This window comes from Labeo rohita, chromosome 1, assembly GCF_022985175.1.
Source record: "Labeo rohita strain BAU-BD-2019 chromosome 1, IGBB_LRoh.1.0, whole genome shotgun sequence".
NCBI lineage: Eukaryota > Metazoa > Chordata > Actinopteri > Cypriniformes > Cyprinidae > Labeo > Labeo rohita.
This window is the reverse complement of record NC_066869.1, coordinates 17970439-17987444: the sequence shown is the minus strand read 5'-3', so window position 1 is coordinate 17987444 and position 17006 is coordinate 17970439. Positions and strand designations below refer to the sequence as shown.

The 17006-nt window shown below is 35.2% G+C and overlaps 1 protein-coding gene across 1 annotated transcript; it reads left to right on the top strand.

Moving 5' to 3' along the window:
* Positions 1 to 5918: 5918 nt before the first annotated feature.
* caly (calcyon neuron-specific vesicular protein) lies at positions 5919 to 16023 on the top strand. The gene is made up of 5 exons (XM_051120879.1): positions 5919 to 6042; positions 8097 to 8227; positions 11405 to 11521; positions 11653 to 11766; positions 14528 to 16023. The coding sequence occupies exons 2-5, from the start codon at positions 8099 to 8101 to the stop codon at positions 14696 to 14698; spliced, it is 531 nt and encodes a 176-aa protein (XP_050976836.1). The 5' UTR covers positions 5919 to 6042; positions 8097 to 8098; the 3' UTR covers positions 14699 to 16023.
* The last annotated feature ends 983 nt before the right edge of the window (positions 16024 to 17006 follow it).

The following is a 17006-nucleotide window of genomic DNA, read 5'->3' as shown; positions in this document are numbered from 1 at the left end:
GAAAAGAACCCTGACATTACTTACCGTCCCAGAAAGCACAACCTCACATCAAAAGGAGTATAGGAGTTCTCCTGTGAGAATGGATTTATTCCTTTCAAAAAATGGTAGCCTGCATAAATCCTACAGTCCAAGCTGTCTGTATAACATAATATTTAAGCAATATCCAGCAAGTGCGAGCATGCGTAGAATAAGATGTGCTGATATTTGAAAAAAGCATGCATGAATGAATGTTTTTGAACGAATCAGTTGAAGGAATGATGCTTCACTCATAAAGAAAGTCAACTGTTCCTTCCAGAATTAACAAGTCTTTGTGACTAAATAGTTTGATTGACTCACTCACTTGTTTCTTCCTAAATGAGTCAGTGTTTGTCACTGAATCAGTTCTGAATGAGTGTTTTTGAATGAACTGTGGGCCTATCCAACTTTGCAGTGTGAAAGCAAGCTATTTTGTGAATGTGCAAGACTTCCAAATCATTAGCTGCTATAGGTAAATAACTATATATATAAAAAAAGAAAAATTTAAAAAGATTAATTACGTGTGTCTATTTTAGAAGAGTCTGTGCGGTGTGCAGTAGTAATGGCTGCAATGTTTAGGAAAATTTATTTACTGAATGAGTATATTTAGTTTAGCTCACATCCCACTTGTTTACATGGAGAGGGCGAGTTTATGACCGGTTTACATGGAGTAGCCGCTAAAGGAAAATAACATGAAGAATAACAACGTGCAGTAAACTGTAAAACTGTTTGCACTACAAACCAGTGTTTTCATAATTAAGATAATACATCAAAATAATACGGTACACACCAATTTGCAGTATCAATCAGCAAAATAAGCTGTTTTGTACAGCTAAAAATAGCTGGACGCTAATGAGACCGGAAACCAGGCCCATAATATTTGCAAATTTGCAAAACAAAACAAAGGTGAAAAGTTACAAAACCCAACTTACGAAAACTAATAGCCTACTTAAAAATAAAACTCTTACATAAAAATAAAGTGGATACTGCAGCCACCCACTAGGAGGCGAAAAGTTTTGGCTTCACTTTTAAAGATTTGAGACAGACAGTCACTTGCTGCCACCTACTGGCATAACGATGTAAAGTACTGAAAGAGTCCTTGGGGGGAACACACAACTGAGTGTCAATTAAATTTGAGGACCGGAAGTAATCTTTCTATAAAATATAATATACGATTCCAATTCTGACATATTAACATAAACATGCAGTTTGCATTTAAATTTTTAAATAGGGATTCGTGTAAAACATGATTGCTGATTAAAAAAAGTCTAGAAAGAAAGAAATAAAGCATCGCCTACAGGGAGGAGAAGAGAATGAAGGGTAGAAGGAAAACTTAGACTTTTATCTTCACCATGTGGAACTGTACATTCAAACGGACAAATCAGTAGAGCAAAAAATACATAGACCAATGTAGAATATTAATATTGCATGAAGCAGCCAGCAACATACGAACACATCAATCCACAGGCTTTGATCTCCATCTGCTGCTTTGTAGGAACAGAAATACCAAACGCTTTTGCTTAGACGGAGGAGGCTGTAACCAAAGGAGGAATACTTCTGATTTTATTCCTATCGCCACAGTCCAGACTCCAACTGCGCAGAAAGAGATTTCGGTTCTGAGACATCATTAGACTTAAAACAACTGCTGCTATAATTGCGTGTTTATGTGATGCGTGCACAGGCGTTTGATGCGCAGACGAGATGAACTTGGTCTTTGTGTATCTAAACAACATTAATCACGGACAAACAACATGGCTGCTGTTGCAGCTGATACTTTAACATCTTTACAGCTGGATTTATTCAAGCTGGTTTATTCAGGCTAGTAAATAAATGTGAAAAGTTCAACCCAACTTACAAGCAATAATAGCCTACTTAAAAATACAACTCTTAGTTATTAAACAATGTGAGTGTGCACTGGTGGAACATTCTCAGAACATTAGCAAACGTTCTGGCAAAAGTCGCTCAAAGTTATAAACAAACATTCTTACAGTAACTTTAAAAAACTTTAAAAAGCTTTAATAATGTTAACGTTTTTGAAATTTCTGAATATTCAGAGAACATTCGAAAGTATAATTTCCATAATGTTTGCAAAATTATAAAATAGCATGTTCCCTTAACTTTGAGAAAAAAAAAAAAAAAAAACCCTGCTTTTTGACCATTCAAAGAACAATCAGAAATAATGTTTTCATAACTCAGTAGGAAAGAGGGCAGTGTTCCTCTGGAGTTCGGAAATATCTTCAGTGTTACTCATGTTTCTGCCGTCTTAAGTGTCAGCGGCTGCTCTAAATGCAGAGTTCATGAGTAAGTTCTGCCCACACCCCATAATTAACAAGACCATATCTGACCTTTAGAGCTGGAGCAAACTAGGGCAAATTAGTTCAGTGAGGTGATTATCTGATGCCAACATTTTCAGTAATTGGGAGTCTGTATTACATGGGTGATCAGGAACAACTGTGAACAAACACACACACTTCATTTGACATTATGCTCTTATCCTCGCTGGCCTTTACAATCCCTGGAAAGTTTTGTTTTGATTTAATACCTCTAGATTAGACAGGCTTTGCTGGACTATAGACAAGAAAGGGGTTATTTTCTGGCACTGTGTTCAGTATGCCATGTATTTAGTTATGTAAACAATAATACTACATTGAGAAAGATGCATGAAAACAAGACTGCTATTGAGACATCATAAACACTCAAAGTGATTATCATGCGGTTTGGAAAAGAGTACATGTTCACCCATCATCCAGATGTTCAAGGCTCCCCACACGGAATTAAAAGTGTTAGAGTGCATTGTTTGCTTGGATAGGGCAGTTTTGGAAGAAGCTGACTCAAAAGTAGTCATTTCCTAAGAAAAACAATTTATCAACTGTCAGGGGCGTCCTCTAGGCTGTTACATGACTTCTTGGATCAGGTTCAGGGTGCATCTGTGCCTTACAGAAACTGTGGTTTTGTTTAAGCCTGTGCTTAATACAGCACTAAATCAAACTAAATACCAAAAACATTTACTAACTCATCGCTGTGCGTTTGGTAACTGCATACCTACATCATTTCCAGGCCCTGTGGAAAGATATACATGTATAACATTTAGTTTACCCTATTAAATATCATGTGACTGTCATTTCCCAGCACAGGCTTCCCTTAGTTTATCTGTGGCACGAAAACAGTCACCAGCAGGAAGATTAGGGTCATTGGCTAATTTAAGAGTCCTAGTTACTGTAAATACTGTAAGTGATGGAAAGTTCTCAAGGAGTGACCTGGGATTATCCTCAACGTCCATGATAAATCTGGAAAGAGCTGTTCAATAGTTTGGCATGTGACCTTTAACTCTCTATGGCATTCATTTTTATTTTTGGTGGAAAAAGAATATTTCATCCCATTTTTTGGGAGCTTAGGGGTCCCTGATAATATGTCCATCGTAAAATATGTTCCCCACCCTCGATCCAGATATTGGTTTGTTACCTCAGGGCAACACTGTACTATGAGGGTAATGAAACATCCAAGTTTTCTATGTAAGTGGAATATGAAAAGCAAGCAATGTAAGCATTACAAAAGTTAATTTGACAAGTATCAAACAAAACTGGTTCCAACTAATCACAAACAAAAAAAAATACTAATAAATCAGATAAATTAATAAATCAAAACTACTACTAATTACAAATAACACCTCATGTATAAATGTCATGTATAAACGCCTGAGGGCAACATCATGCCATAGAGGGTTAATTTTGTGTGTAATGGCAAGTTGGAGAGCCATGTTTAAAAAACAAATAATTATTTTAAAAACCACACTGCCATCTAGTGACCACTTAGGCACAGTGAAATCCTCAATACATCAAATTCCCTTTTGTACACTGGACTTGGTGCAAGTTAAAATTAAAAACGCATTGTTCATCTGTCTTACAATCAAGACAGATATGGTCACCTGACCTTTGACATCTGTCGGAAATAATTAAAAGAAATTTGATTTCTACAGCTAAAATACATTCAAAAGGTATTCTATAGAGCAGTGGTGATTGTTTGCTTATTTATTTATTTATTTATTTTTACAGAAACTCTAAGGAATTATATAGTTAAATTAATTAACTACAATTTATTTTATGATGTATCAAACAATATTTGAATAGTTGAGAGGGGGGAAAACAAATGTGATTTCAGTTTACATCTTGATGTTGCACTACACCTTAATTAAGCTAGAACATTTTAATATATTCATTATAATAATAACAGTACCAACGTTAAGGCAAGTAACTAGAAAAATAATTGTGAAAAAATATGAAAATATCATGTTTAAGGTCTGTTTAAGTAAACAACAACAACTGACACTAGGTGGCAATGTTGCTTATTACTCTAGTCTGCAATAGATTTTGGTCTGAGTTTATGTTTTTTAATTCCGAAGAACAGGGAAAAATGGTTTATATTAATTACAGTCATCATTGGGAACAATTTAATATAGGCCTACATGCTGAAATATGATTGTCTTAAAATGTGTTGAAATAATGATCTAGCTTAACAGACTCCATCAATCTACATTTGTAAATCTGATCCTAATGTGTAGATCTGGCCTAGTAGTTACGCATAAAACTTCTTCAGAAGTTAGTTTACAGTTAACTTAAGGTAAGAAAAAGAAATGTAGGCTGAAATGAAGGACTAGATGAAAGAGTTGGCATAATAAATTAATTACATTTGGCAAATCCACAGCATGCGTCCTGCAGAGGGATGATAAAATGTTCATAAGCTTATAGACATGAGTCTGATAGCACAGAGAATTCAAAATGTGTCTTTCATGCACTACTTTCACAAAATAATAACTGCAATTGCCAAAATCCCTATGATAAAATCTATATGTATAACAAAGATTGGAAGCACTCATTGTTAGGGAAAGTATCTTTTAATAGTAATGCATTACAATATTGCGTTACTCCATGAAAAAGTAGGCTAATTGCGTTACTTAGTGACGGTTTATGGAAAGTAATGTTACGTTACTTATGCGTTACTTTTTGTCACCTGAGCTGGTCTTGCTTATTTGTTTTTAATATCAAAAATGTTATATTTTTGGCAAAGGCCTTTTTGCATCAAAAGTGTAATTAATAAGCTTCAGTCCTGAAGAAAATGCCTTCTGCACCTTCCAAATTTCTCTCAACATGGGGACAGGAGAGCTGTCAGTGATTAAGTGGGAAAGCTAAGTAATTGGCGTTACTTACCTGATAAAGTAACTCTTAAAAGTAATGCATTACTCTACAAGTTAATTGGGGGGAAAGTAATCTGATTACGTAACTCGCGTTACTTGTAATGCGTTACCCCAACACTGCTTGTGAATACAGTTCAACCAAAAGACATCTTGTCTGAATGTAAATCAATGTGTTTGTGTGATTGTTTTGTGTCTTTGTAAAACGTTTTGTGTGACAACTAGCCACCAAATGTATGTTTAAATAATTTGCTTATGCAGTAGTCAACATTTGAAGTGGAAAACCTTTCGTCAAAGTTGTGCTAAAACCAAAACAATACCCATTTTTGTCTTAGGACAACTTCGATGAACTTTTCAGTGTTCACTACTGTAGTCTAACAACTTAGACTAAAATAAAAATGGAAAATTTGACTAATTTTGATCTACATGAGACAAAATAAAATAATAAAATAATTGTAGCTTACCAAATCACTGCTAAATGTGTAGTTTTACACATTTTGTTACATTTAATCATTTAATTTTAATTCCACTTGCTTAAAACACATTTTTATCCGCCTGTAAGCCGGAATGACTCTTTTTGCAGAATATCTGAAAATTTGACTGAAATTTCCTTTACATAAATCACCGAACAAACTTGCTCAAAGTAATTGTGAATATGTGTAAAATGCAATTTGTCACATTGATCAGCCAGTTATCTGCTGCGATACAGCTGACATCATACAGCAGCGACGGGAGCGGATGCGCTTTAGTCAACTACACACACGCACACGCGCACACACGCATCGCCATAATAACAGTAGCTCTCCATCAGCATCAGCAAGACAGCCGTAGGGAAAGCAGTGAGTATCTCTTTTTCATTCATCTCCGTCGAAAAACAAATTGTAGGCTGTGTTATTCGATGTCCATCGTTTCGCCTCTGCGGTTTCCAAACCTCTGGGCAGCGGCTATGATTGGAGAAACGCGGAAGGAAGCGTAGAATTTATTCCGTTTATTCTATTTTCCCAATCGAAAATTCGCTTAATCCTTCTATTCGCTTATACATATGAAAGAACATCCAAAAACATCCATCAGTGTTTTGACGTGTAATGCCTCAGTGAACGCGCAGCTGTTGCGTAATAATGGTCCATTATGAGCGCGTAATACCGTGTGATGAATTACAAATAACATTTGGCAATGTTCGACAATGAATTATGATGTTGTTTATGATTGTATAAGCGTTCAGTGGCGCTGTATTGGTCTGTGGTCGAAGCTTATTAGAGAGACACCGCAGAAATCATCTGTGATGCCTCACACATCCTGATGTTCTGTACATTGGGCATCTCGGATAACCTTGATAGAGCCAGTAAGGTGTGTGTGTGTGTGTGTGTGTGTGTGTGTGTGTGTGTGTGTGTGTGTGTGTGTGTGTGTGTGTGTACTTGTTTTTGCTACATTGTGGGGACCAAATGTCCCCACAAGGATAGTAAAACCTGAAATTTTTTGACATTTTGGGGACCGGCCTGCGGTATATAAGCTTATAAATTATACAGAATGAGATTTTTTGAGAAAGTAAAAATGCAGAAAGTTTTCTGTAAGGGTTAGGTTTAGGGGTAGGGTTAGGGTAAGGGGATAGAAAATACAGTGTGGAGAGTATACAAACCATTGCGCCTATGGAGAGTCCCCACAAAGATAATAAACCAGACTTGTGTGTGTGTGCGTAAGAGCCAATAAAACACGCCTTTTCCGTGGCCTGCAGTGTCTTTCACGTTAAGTGATTGTGTCAGAAAAGGAGCATCCATCCATTTATTTATTTGAACACATAGAATAGCATCTTTAACAATGATGAAAATAAACAGATTCACCAGCTCATACTAATAGTTAGATTATGTTTATATTTATAATATTAATAAATTTGATCAGTTATACAGTTATATAAATTGGCATTAAAACTTAATGTACTAAAAAAAAACATTGTATTCATATAGCCCCCTTTTGTATGATTTGCAAGTTAACTACTTTTGATGCATAATCTGTTGTAAGCCACCAAAATGTCATGGAAAAATCTAGCGGTATATGACTGGTGTTTTAATATATCTGTCAGATGGCCTTTTCATATCTAAACCAACAGTTTTTGCTTAATTAATCTCAGTATGCATCCAATTTAAATAAAAAATGGCTTGGTAATCTGAGTCACTCTAGAAGAATAATTACTAAAAATCCACTTAGTTTAAAATAAATAATTGAAATTATGGAAACGTCTAATCATTCAAGCTTTTATTGGCCAATGCCGACAATCTCAAAGTGGCTTAACTTGAGCTGACGTGTTCATCTATCGCTAGTGATTGTTGTGTTTATGTGTTTTGTATTCTGTAGAGAGCTCTTTAATAGCCTATTAGGTTGGAGAAAGATAATGAGAGAGAGCCGTAACCTATCAGATATTTTCCTCAGTCAGCTAATGAGTAAGACAGTCATAATGACATGGAGAGAGATTCACAGTAAGTGAGTAACAACATCGGACCCCTCAGAGACAGACTTAATGGAGAGATATTTACTGACTAACTAGTGCTAAATTGAAAACATCAACCAACAGTAATATCAGAGAAGCAAAACCTCTCAGGTGAATGAGGACGTGGAAGGATATGCGCAAATATTATGAACACATTTGACACACTACTGAGAAAATACACTGGGAAAGGAAAGGAAACTCATCCAAAAACTTCTCCAAGCAAGTAATTTAGATGTTTTATAGAACGTAAAAACTGCTTATAGAATCAAACATTACAAGAAACCACAAAAAACTTCCTGCTATAACACACAATTGCTAAGTAATGAAAATAAAGACACTAACTGAATAGAAATCGAGTTAATTTGTGTTTTTTTTCTGAATATAGGATCTAATCATTCATGTTTGCTTCAGATATGGTAAAACTAGGAAGTAACCTGGTGGACAAGATGGAGAGACAGCCGTCGGTGGAGGACGGTTTTGACAACATCCCCCTCATCACTCCACTGGAGGTCGGCCAGTTACAGCAGCCTTTCCCTGATAAGGTAATTACCATTCGTGCATTAGAGAGCAGAACCCACACATAGCGCCATATTAAAGACAGCAGCGCACCTCTGTTATTCATTACTCTGCATAGAACTTCATTAAGGGGAGGAATGTAATAGGAGACCGGAGGTGGATCGGCAGACATCCAGTACCACTGATACCATCAAAGACACGGTAGAAACCACCCCGTTAGATCCCAGCGGATAGCCTGGCATGAAAGAAAGAATTCATGTGACACCACTGAGATTCGTTGTCGCTGAGTATGATACAGTTTGTCACTGAAAGACTTTGCAAACCATCTGATCTTGCAAGCGCACAAGCTCATGTCAGGACTCTTACAGATGGCTTGTATCTATTCTTAGCTCTGTAGGAGGCAAGTGCAACGGGTGGAAACGCACAGCAGAGTTTGAATTTAACTTTGCAGTGACTCATTTAAAAGATGACAAATGATATAGTAGTAGGAGCTCGCTCACTGCATTTTTAATGCTGTAGCAACATCCTGTGTATTCTACAACCTAGGCTGTTTGAAAAACCTGCCTCTGCCTAGATTTTTGCAAAAAGTAGCTATAAATACAATTCACTGCAGTTTACAGCTGAAATGACCACTAGTGGTAGAAAAACATTTACTTTTAGTCCTTTTCTCGCAAATTATAATTACAGGGGCAGATTATAAATGAATAAATACCTATTATCACGCATCTCTTTGTAAAATACTATGTGTGTAATAATACATTTTGATGCTTGCATCACATAACCACCTTTGTATGTATGGCTTTAATGACAATAAACTTGCTTGGTAGCGCATCTAGTACAACATAGCACAATTGCACAAGCATCTCTTTGCACAATACTATATTATGACCTCAAAACAACATGGTAAACTAGAATAATACATTTTGATGCTTGCATGACATAAGCCCCGTATGTATGTAAACTCTAAACTTGCTCGGTAGCGCACCTGGTACAACATGGCACAATTTGCTCTATGCTATATTATGATCCTAAAACAACATAGTACATGATTTGTAAACTAGAATAATATATTTTAATGTTTGCCTCACATAACTAGCTCCGTATGTATGGCTTTATTGACAGTAAACGTGCTCGGGAGCGCACCTGGTACAACATAGCACAAAAGCAGAGTTGCCTCTTTGCACAATGCTACATTATTAACACAGTGCATGATTTGTAAACTAGAATAATATATTTGAATGTTTGCATCACATAGCTCCATATGCTTTAATGACACAGTAAACTTGATAAGTAGCACACCTGGTACAACATAGCACAGTTGCACAAAAAAATGTCATGGTTGCTGCAGCACAGGGATGGGCGATAATTTGATAACGATAATTATCGCAATATATTTTTCCTCGATAAAACGATATGGAGAGTTCGATAAATGTTCGATAGAATTTTTCTGTGCCAACAGTGGAACGAAACCGCGCGACTCATTTGAATCACACCACACGGACCATTTATCCGCTCGGACCAAAGTTCAAACTGCCGCGCTGCGCGAGCTCACTAGAGAGGATGCAAAAAAAAAAAAAAAAAAAAAAAAAAAAAGGGAAGCGACACCGCGCCTACATTTGAAATAATGAACTTGAGCGCACAAAATACGCGATATGTGTGCAATGAGACAGTCAGCAGGCTTTTCAATCTACACATCGCCATCATTTACCATGGATTTACTGGGCACCAATGTGGGAGATTCACACTGAATTTTATTACAGGAGTAATGGTTTATATTTATAGTAAGTATGTATTTGTGATTTAAGATATAGCATGTGTGCATTTATACTGAATGTTTTTAGACTACCGTTTTTCATACAAATAGGCTACCTATAAAAGCATCTAGTTATATTTTAACCATGGTATTGGGGTACTATTATGTGTGGTTTTAACTGGTGTTTATCATTATTTAAAATGTATGCTTGCTACTATGGGAGACCAATGCTTAATTTAAAAAAAAAAAAAAAAAACTGGGTTAGAATAAATTTAACCATATAAAACTGAGATTGCTACAGTTTTTACAGAAGTTACTGAATGATAATGAACAAAAATTTACCTCTGCATCCTCAAGCTACTATCAAATGTGCATTACTAAGAGACAAAAAAGTGATATTATTATTATTATTATTATTATTATCAGACAACCCAACCTGTTTCTTGATTTGAAACAATATAACTCATTAGAACATGCAGAAATTAGTTTTTTCTGTTTAGATATTTATTTTGTTAAGGAAAATTAATGGTCTGGTTTCTACAACTTTCACTTTGGAGCAAAAATCTGACTTTAAACTTGAAATAAATAAAGATTTGACATTTATGATGATAATTATCAATATCGACTGATATGAAAAAAATGATCGTGATAATTTTTTACCCGTATCGCCGAGCCCTACTTGAGCAATTGTGTTTTATCTTACGTTTACTTTTGTTAACACTGCAAAGGCTTTAACAAGTTTAGAGTAGGTGGTATGTTGTTTTCAAATGTGGTAGAGCATTAACCTTGTACACCACTCAGAGGACGTTTCATGTCTGAGTTGCTGCGATTATGTACAACCAGTGTAATGAAACATTTCCAGATTTATGTTCATCTGTTTTATATAAGACTAAACACACTTTTAGCTCATCTAACTGGACGTTTTACTTTGAAAGCATTGCGAAACATGCAAGAATCAATGTAATATAATTTTGCAGAATTGTCTCCACATGAACACATGGGTTTGGAATCCTAATGCCCTGATTTTTAGGAAGTTAATGTAGAAAGAACACAACAGCAGATTAGCCTCAATGAATGAATTCTAAATTTGGCTTCAATCAGAGCATGTAAGACTTGTTTGGGATTGAATGCTGACTCTACTTTGGCTCTCCAAATAATTCTAGACTCATTGTTGTGTATCAGTCAGTTCTATGCAAGCCGGTAGACCGTCATGGACTAACAACGATGTGCCATAACATAGTCTAGATGTTGTTTGGAACATAATGTCTAATCGACCAGCCAGAAACAAGCTACAGTGTTTGAAGACAGCTTCAGCTCGTTTTCCATTAGGGTTTCTAATGCTAACTCTGAAAGCAGCGAGCCCATTCTTGTGGTTTCTGCCCAGCCCCCTCTCATCTTGTTCTTTGTTTGGACTATTTTAATAGTTCATTCTTTCTCTGTGACTCTATAGGTGATTGTGAAAACCACAGCAGAGTATCAGCTGAAGGAGAAGAAGAGGAAGCTGTATGTGCCAAGCATCAAGAAGCTAAACATAAACCTTTATGATGAGATGTCAGAGAAGCTCAAGGTAAAAACTAGGACCGACTGCCCAGCCTACTTAGATCTTGCATTTGTCTCTCTGATAGTGAGGGTAGTATAAAAATGTGAGCATAAATAAAAAATGGAAGGCATAAATACATGTGTAAATGTGTTTTCCAGCTGACTGGGTTGATTATTATCACCTTGGCGTTCCTGGCGTGTCTGCTGCTTTTGGTCATGTATAAAGCGCTGTGGTACGATCAGCTCGGCTGCCCTGAGGGCTTCGTCCTCCAGGTATCCACAAACACACACTGTCCATACTAACATTTGTGGTCTACTTCACAAACCATTTTTGGTCTGAAATATAGATGACAAATCACACTTCTATAAACAAATGTCTTCACTTGTGGGTTCGGTAAAAACTAGCCTGCGGTTGCCACCCGTATGACAACTCAATATGATTTTGACCTCAAAACGTATCCTGGTTTCTTTCACTGTCAAGCAATGTAGCTGCCAGATGAGTAATACTTTATACAACAGCTTGTGCATTAGTAGTTAGGATTTTTAAGTTACATTGTACCTCCAGTAAGTGGCGACAAGTGATTGTATTTATGCATTTAGTCATTGAATCATTCATTCAACCTGTTCGTTCAAAATTGTTTATTCAGAAACAAATTCCCCCCTCTTCCTAAGTTAACCACTTATGAAAGTCGGTTTCTGTTAGGATAGGCACATGGCAGCTTACTAGGTTTTGGAGCAGAGTGATTAAGTAATAAATGCATCATTTGTTCGTGTGAGATTCGTTTAAATTGACTTTGTTTGCTGCTCAGCAAAGCTTAGCTGCAAATACTCAGTCTGCGGACGGGATCTGAAGCGGTGCGTTAGCTTTGCTGGAGTGTGAGAATGTCTTTAATTAGTCTTAACCATGACTAAACTGTGATTAAGGCCTGCAGGGGCTTCCACCTCACCCCCTTTGATGCAGATACCACTGCCATAATTAGCATGCCACACTAATGTAGCGTTGCTAACTTGAAGAGCGAGAAAATTGCCTCTTGTTAAGATGGAATGAGGTTTATGGAAGCTGTGGTATGTTGACGTCTATTGATTGACGTCTTGCAGTCGCAAAACACTTTTTTGTGTTAATTATTTTTTGTGGGATGAGTAGCTGACACTTTAAGCATCTAAGCATCTGTTTTACTAATTGGAAATATAATAAATCTTTCATAGTTTGCATTCCAAAGAAATAGTTTATTACTGCTTACTACAGTATGCAGTCAGTCTGAGCCATATTGAGAGGTGTTTTTTTAGGATACATCATATATCTATAAGTTCTGTAAGTTTACATTTTGTGTTTACAGTTACAGTATACAGTTTAAGATTTTTTCTTTAACTAGAAATTAACTAGAAACTTGAAATTTAAAGTGTCTGTACATACGATTATGTATTACATAATAAATTAGTTTGTTTTTTTTCAGCATTGAATAACATGATTAGTTTGAGTACATGCTTTGTTTGGAATAACGTACTGCCATGGTACTCTTAATGTTGTGGCAGAGTATAGGGTGGATATTTTGCACAGTATGCAAATTTTGTATACCAGGGCACACTACATTGAATAGACATGAAATGTAATTTTTCAATATGATGGGTAAAAATAAAAAAATAATATTAGCTATAATATTAATATTAATATTATATTATATTATATTTCTGAGATGATAATTGGCCACTCACTGAATTAAACATGCAACATGTTGCATGTTACTTTCTTAAAATAATCTAGAATAATGTTTTGTTTTACATGCTATTTTTAAAATGTATACATTTTACAGTTAGGGGTGTACAATAATGACAAAAAAAAATTCTGAAATTTTGTTACAATAACGATAATTGGACCATATTTTGCTGAGCGTGTTATTGTGCTGGTACTAGCTTTTGATATTCTTCATGTTCTTGAAATTAGTACCAGAAATTAATTTTTCCAATGTGTTTAAAATGATTTTTTAAAATATTAAGACACTATAGGGCTGTTACCAATCAAATGAAATCAGTATCAACAAAATGTGCAGAGGTGGCACAAATCTGCATGTGAAGTGGCATTTAGATGCATTTACAAAGACCTGCAGTTACAAATGCATAATTCGTGTTTTGTTATGAAAAAAAACGTTGAATACTGATATTCGAAATGATTTGGGGGAGAAAAAGGGGGGAAATACTTTAAATATAAACCCAAAATCACCAGCGGGTGGCAGCAGATTACTGCATGAGTGAGTCATTGAGTCATTCATTCAACTGATTCATTCAAACTACTAATTGATTCAGTAACAAAACACCGCTGTTGCTCAAAGATGCAAAATATTTCTTCAAAGGCTTTGTTTAAAACTATTTTCATTGTCAAAATACAGCAAAAACAAGACCTGTTGTGTCTAAAATGTAAATCCCTTGATATTAACTACTTGTTTATTAAGCAGTTCATTAAATCAGTTTCACATTTGCGATCGGCTGATATTTGGAGTAAAACATCACTCTTCATGTGATATTAACTATATGAGGTGATATAAATATAAAGGACAAATTAAAGTCATACGGAAGCATTTTTGTACCTTATCTTGAATTATGGGGGGAATCTATATTTTAATAGACAAGTTTAAACAACAATTATGACATAATCGTAGACAATATATATCGCACACCCTATTTACAATATATGTTCATTATGTAAAAAAAAAAAAATTGCATTTACAGGTTGCATGTTCAGTGCTTCACGTTATCGCAACACATTTGGAAAAAACAATAATAGAATATCGTTGTCCAGTTCCACAATATTGATTTCCCCAAATTTATGCATGTGGGTAAACGGAAGTGGCAGGATTGTTGTTTCAGGGGCAGTTATCAGCGGTTCGGGCGCTCTACCGATGCTATATCAACAGGAATGCCGAGCTCCATGACATTCACCTTTACGTTTGATTTATTACAGAACCTGCCTGACCTTCTCCATTCTAGTTAATGTATTCCCATATAACCTTTGTTTGCAAACATCTACTTTGTAATCTAGCACAGACACTGCACCCCGTCGGCTCTGGAGATGTACTACCCTGAGCAGAACTCCAGGGGCAGCTTGTACACCGCCATGACCCACCTCAACCAGGCCAAGAAGAACATCCCAGAGCTGTCTCCTCCCTGGATGCCGGTCATGAAAGACGAGGTGAACCACTCCGAGAAATAAGGGCAAGAAAGCTCTCTGTATTTTCACTTTAGAGGGTTTTGAGGATGGAATCCAGATGTTGTTGATGGTCAGTGGGAAGGCGTTTATGTGTGTATTTTTGTGTTTAAAATGGGAATTTGGTGCGGGTAACTATTTAGATTAACTGTGACGCACACAGATGTCTTTAAAGTGAAGGTTTCTAGGTTTCTACTTTGTCGGCCTTCCGCAATACAATGCTTTCAGCCTCTCTGAAATCTACTCACGATGCTCCGTACCCGTTTAGAAGAAATCCAGACTCTGAAGCTCATCCGTACACGTTTTAAATGTCACTACGCCACTTTCCGATGGCACGTCTCACTGTGGCATTGTAGGTTTAGTTGTGCTGCTTGTAATTCTGCGAAGTTTGTTAGGCGTTAGTTCTCGCTTATGGTTTCATTTGAAGTCATTTAGCTTAGTGTAATGAACTGTGCATTGGCTGTGAATTGTGTTCTAATGAACTGCAATGCAACTGAGAAACGAGTGCATTGGCAAGAAAAAGCATTCCAAAAACTCTGATTGTTTTCCCTTAAATCAACTCTAACTACTGATTGTTGTCTTAAAGCAACGTGTCTTTGATTTAAAAGAGAGAAGAGATTGTTGCACTGGAGTTTTTTTACTAAATGAGAAAATCTGACTTTTGAACGTAGGGATGAAATGATTGGTGCAAAAAGTACATTTTATACACATTTGCATGCTTGTTCACAAAACCATATTATATACTAGAATTTAAATTAAAGTGTAAGATTTGAATGTAAACTGGAGTAACGGTAAACTACTTTTAGCTATTAGGAAAAATCATTTTTGTGTTTGTTTGTGTGCTGAAACATTTACACACGAAGCACCAGCAGCCATTTAAATGTTTATTAATGTTGTAAATTCTTTAAAAAGTTCAAGAATGTGATAACGCCTCATGAAGGCGAGTGACCTTTGAATTGTTTTGTGTACATTTATCACTCCTACAGCAAATCGATCCCAGCTGAATGTAAAAAACCTACAAAAGCAGATTGAAACATGTTTCCCCTTTCTGTTACACGTTTGTTCATTTATTGTGCTTTATATTTATCTATTGTGATCTGTATTTTTTTTTTATTTTTTATTTTTTCCCAGTTGCTATAAACGTAGAGTTCTAATGTGTATTTATTTATGTATTTATCTTATTTATTTGACTGGTGCTGGAAGAATGAATTGAATTCTTGTACGGTGCAGCAGGTGAAATCAAAGCCTGCAGTATTAGTCATTTCTGTGTGACAAACATTCATTCGTCCTCAATGGAAAATAACAGAATAAAAGTTTCAGTATTCACCAGTTCGCTGTTCTGTCATTGCATTGGAATTTCAATAACTGCATTTGAATGCACTTTTAATAGTGAATAGGTTGCTATTCAGAAAAATCCAGAGCTTTGATTCTGTAACAGCGGTGCTGCAAGTTCAATTTATAAACATGTAGTTTATTATTAGAAGTATTAGTGTTATTTAACAATAGTGATAATAATAATAGCAATAATAATGATTATTATAGATCATAAATTAAAAAGAATTGAATAAAAACTTGTTTACATATATAAATTAATAATAAAAATAATTAATAGCAGTATTATAGATCAGAATTTATTTTTAAAAATTTGAATAAAAATTTAAATGTATAATTAATTAATATTAATAATGATGATATATCAGGTTAATTAAAAAGGACTGAATAAAAAGTTATTTAAATTGGATTACTAAATTAATAATATTAATAGCAGTAATAATAGCGATAATGATGAGTGTAGATCATAAGTTATTATGTTAAATAGGATGTAGTTAAATTGTGTTAACAAATTACATTAATGAGAGAAACAATAAAGTGTCACCACATAAATGGATTATGCATATGATGTGATATTTGTGTGTAAATATAAATATATGGATGATATTAACATTTTCATCTATTTGCCATTCAAAAGTTTAGGATATGTTTTTTAATGTTTTTAAAGAAGCCTTTTCTGCTCATCAAGGCTGTGTTTATTTGATTAAAAATACAGAAAAAACAACAGTAATCTCGTAAAATATTTAATTTAATATTGTGGGTTTTCATTTTAATATACTTTAAAATAAAATGTATTACTGTGATGTAAAGCTGAATTTTCAGCATTATTACTCTTCAGTGTCACACGATCTTTCAGAAATCATTCTAATATGCTAATTTATTATGTATGTTATTATGAATATCAATGTTTGTGGGGGGTTTTTTGTGCATTTTTTTACACCTGTGATGCTTCTTTTCAGGATTATTTGATGAATAAAACATT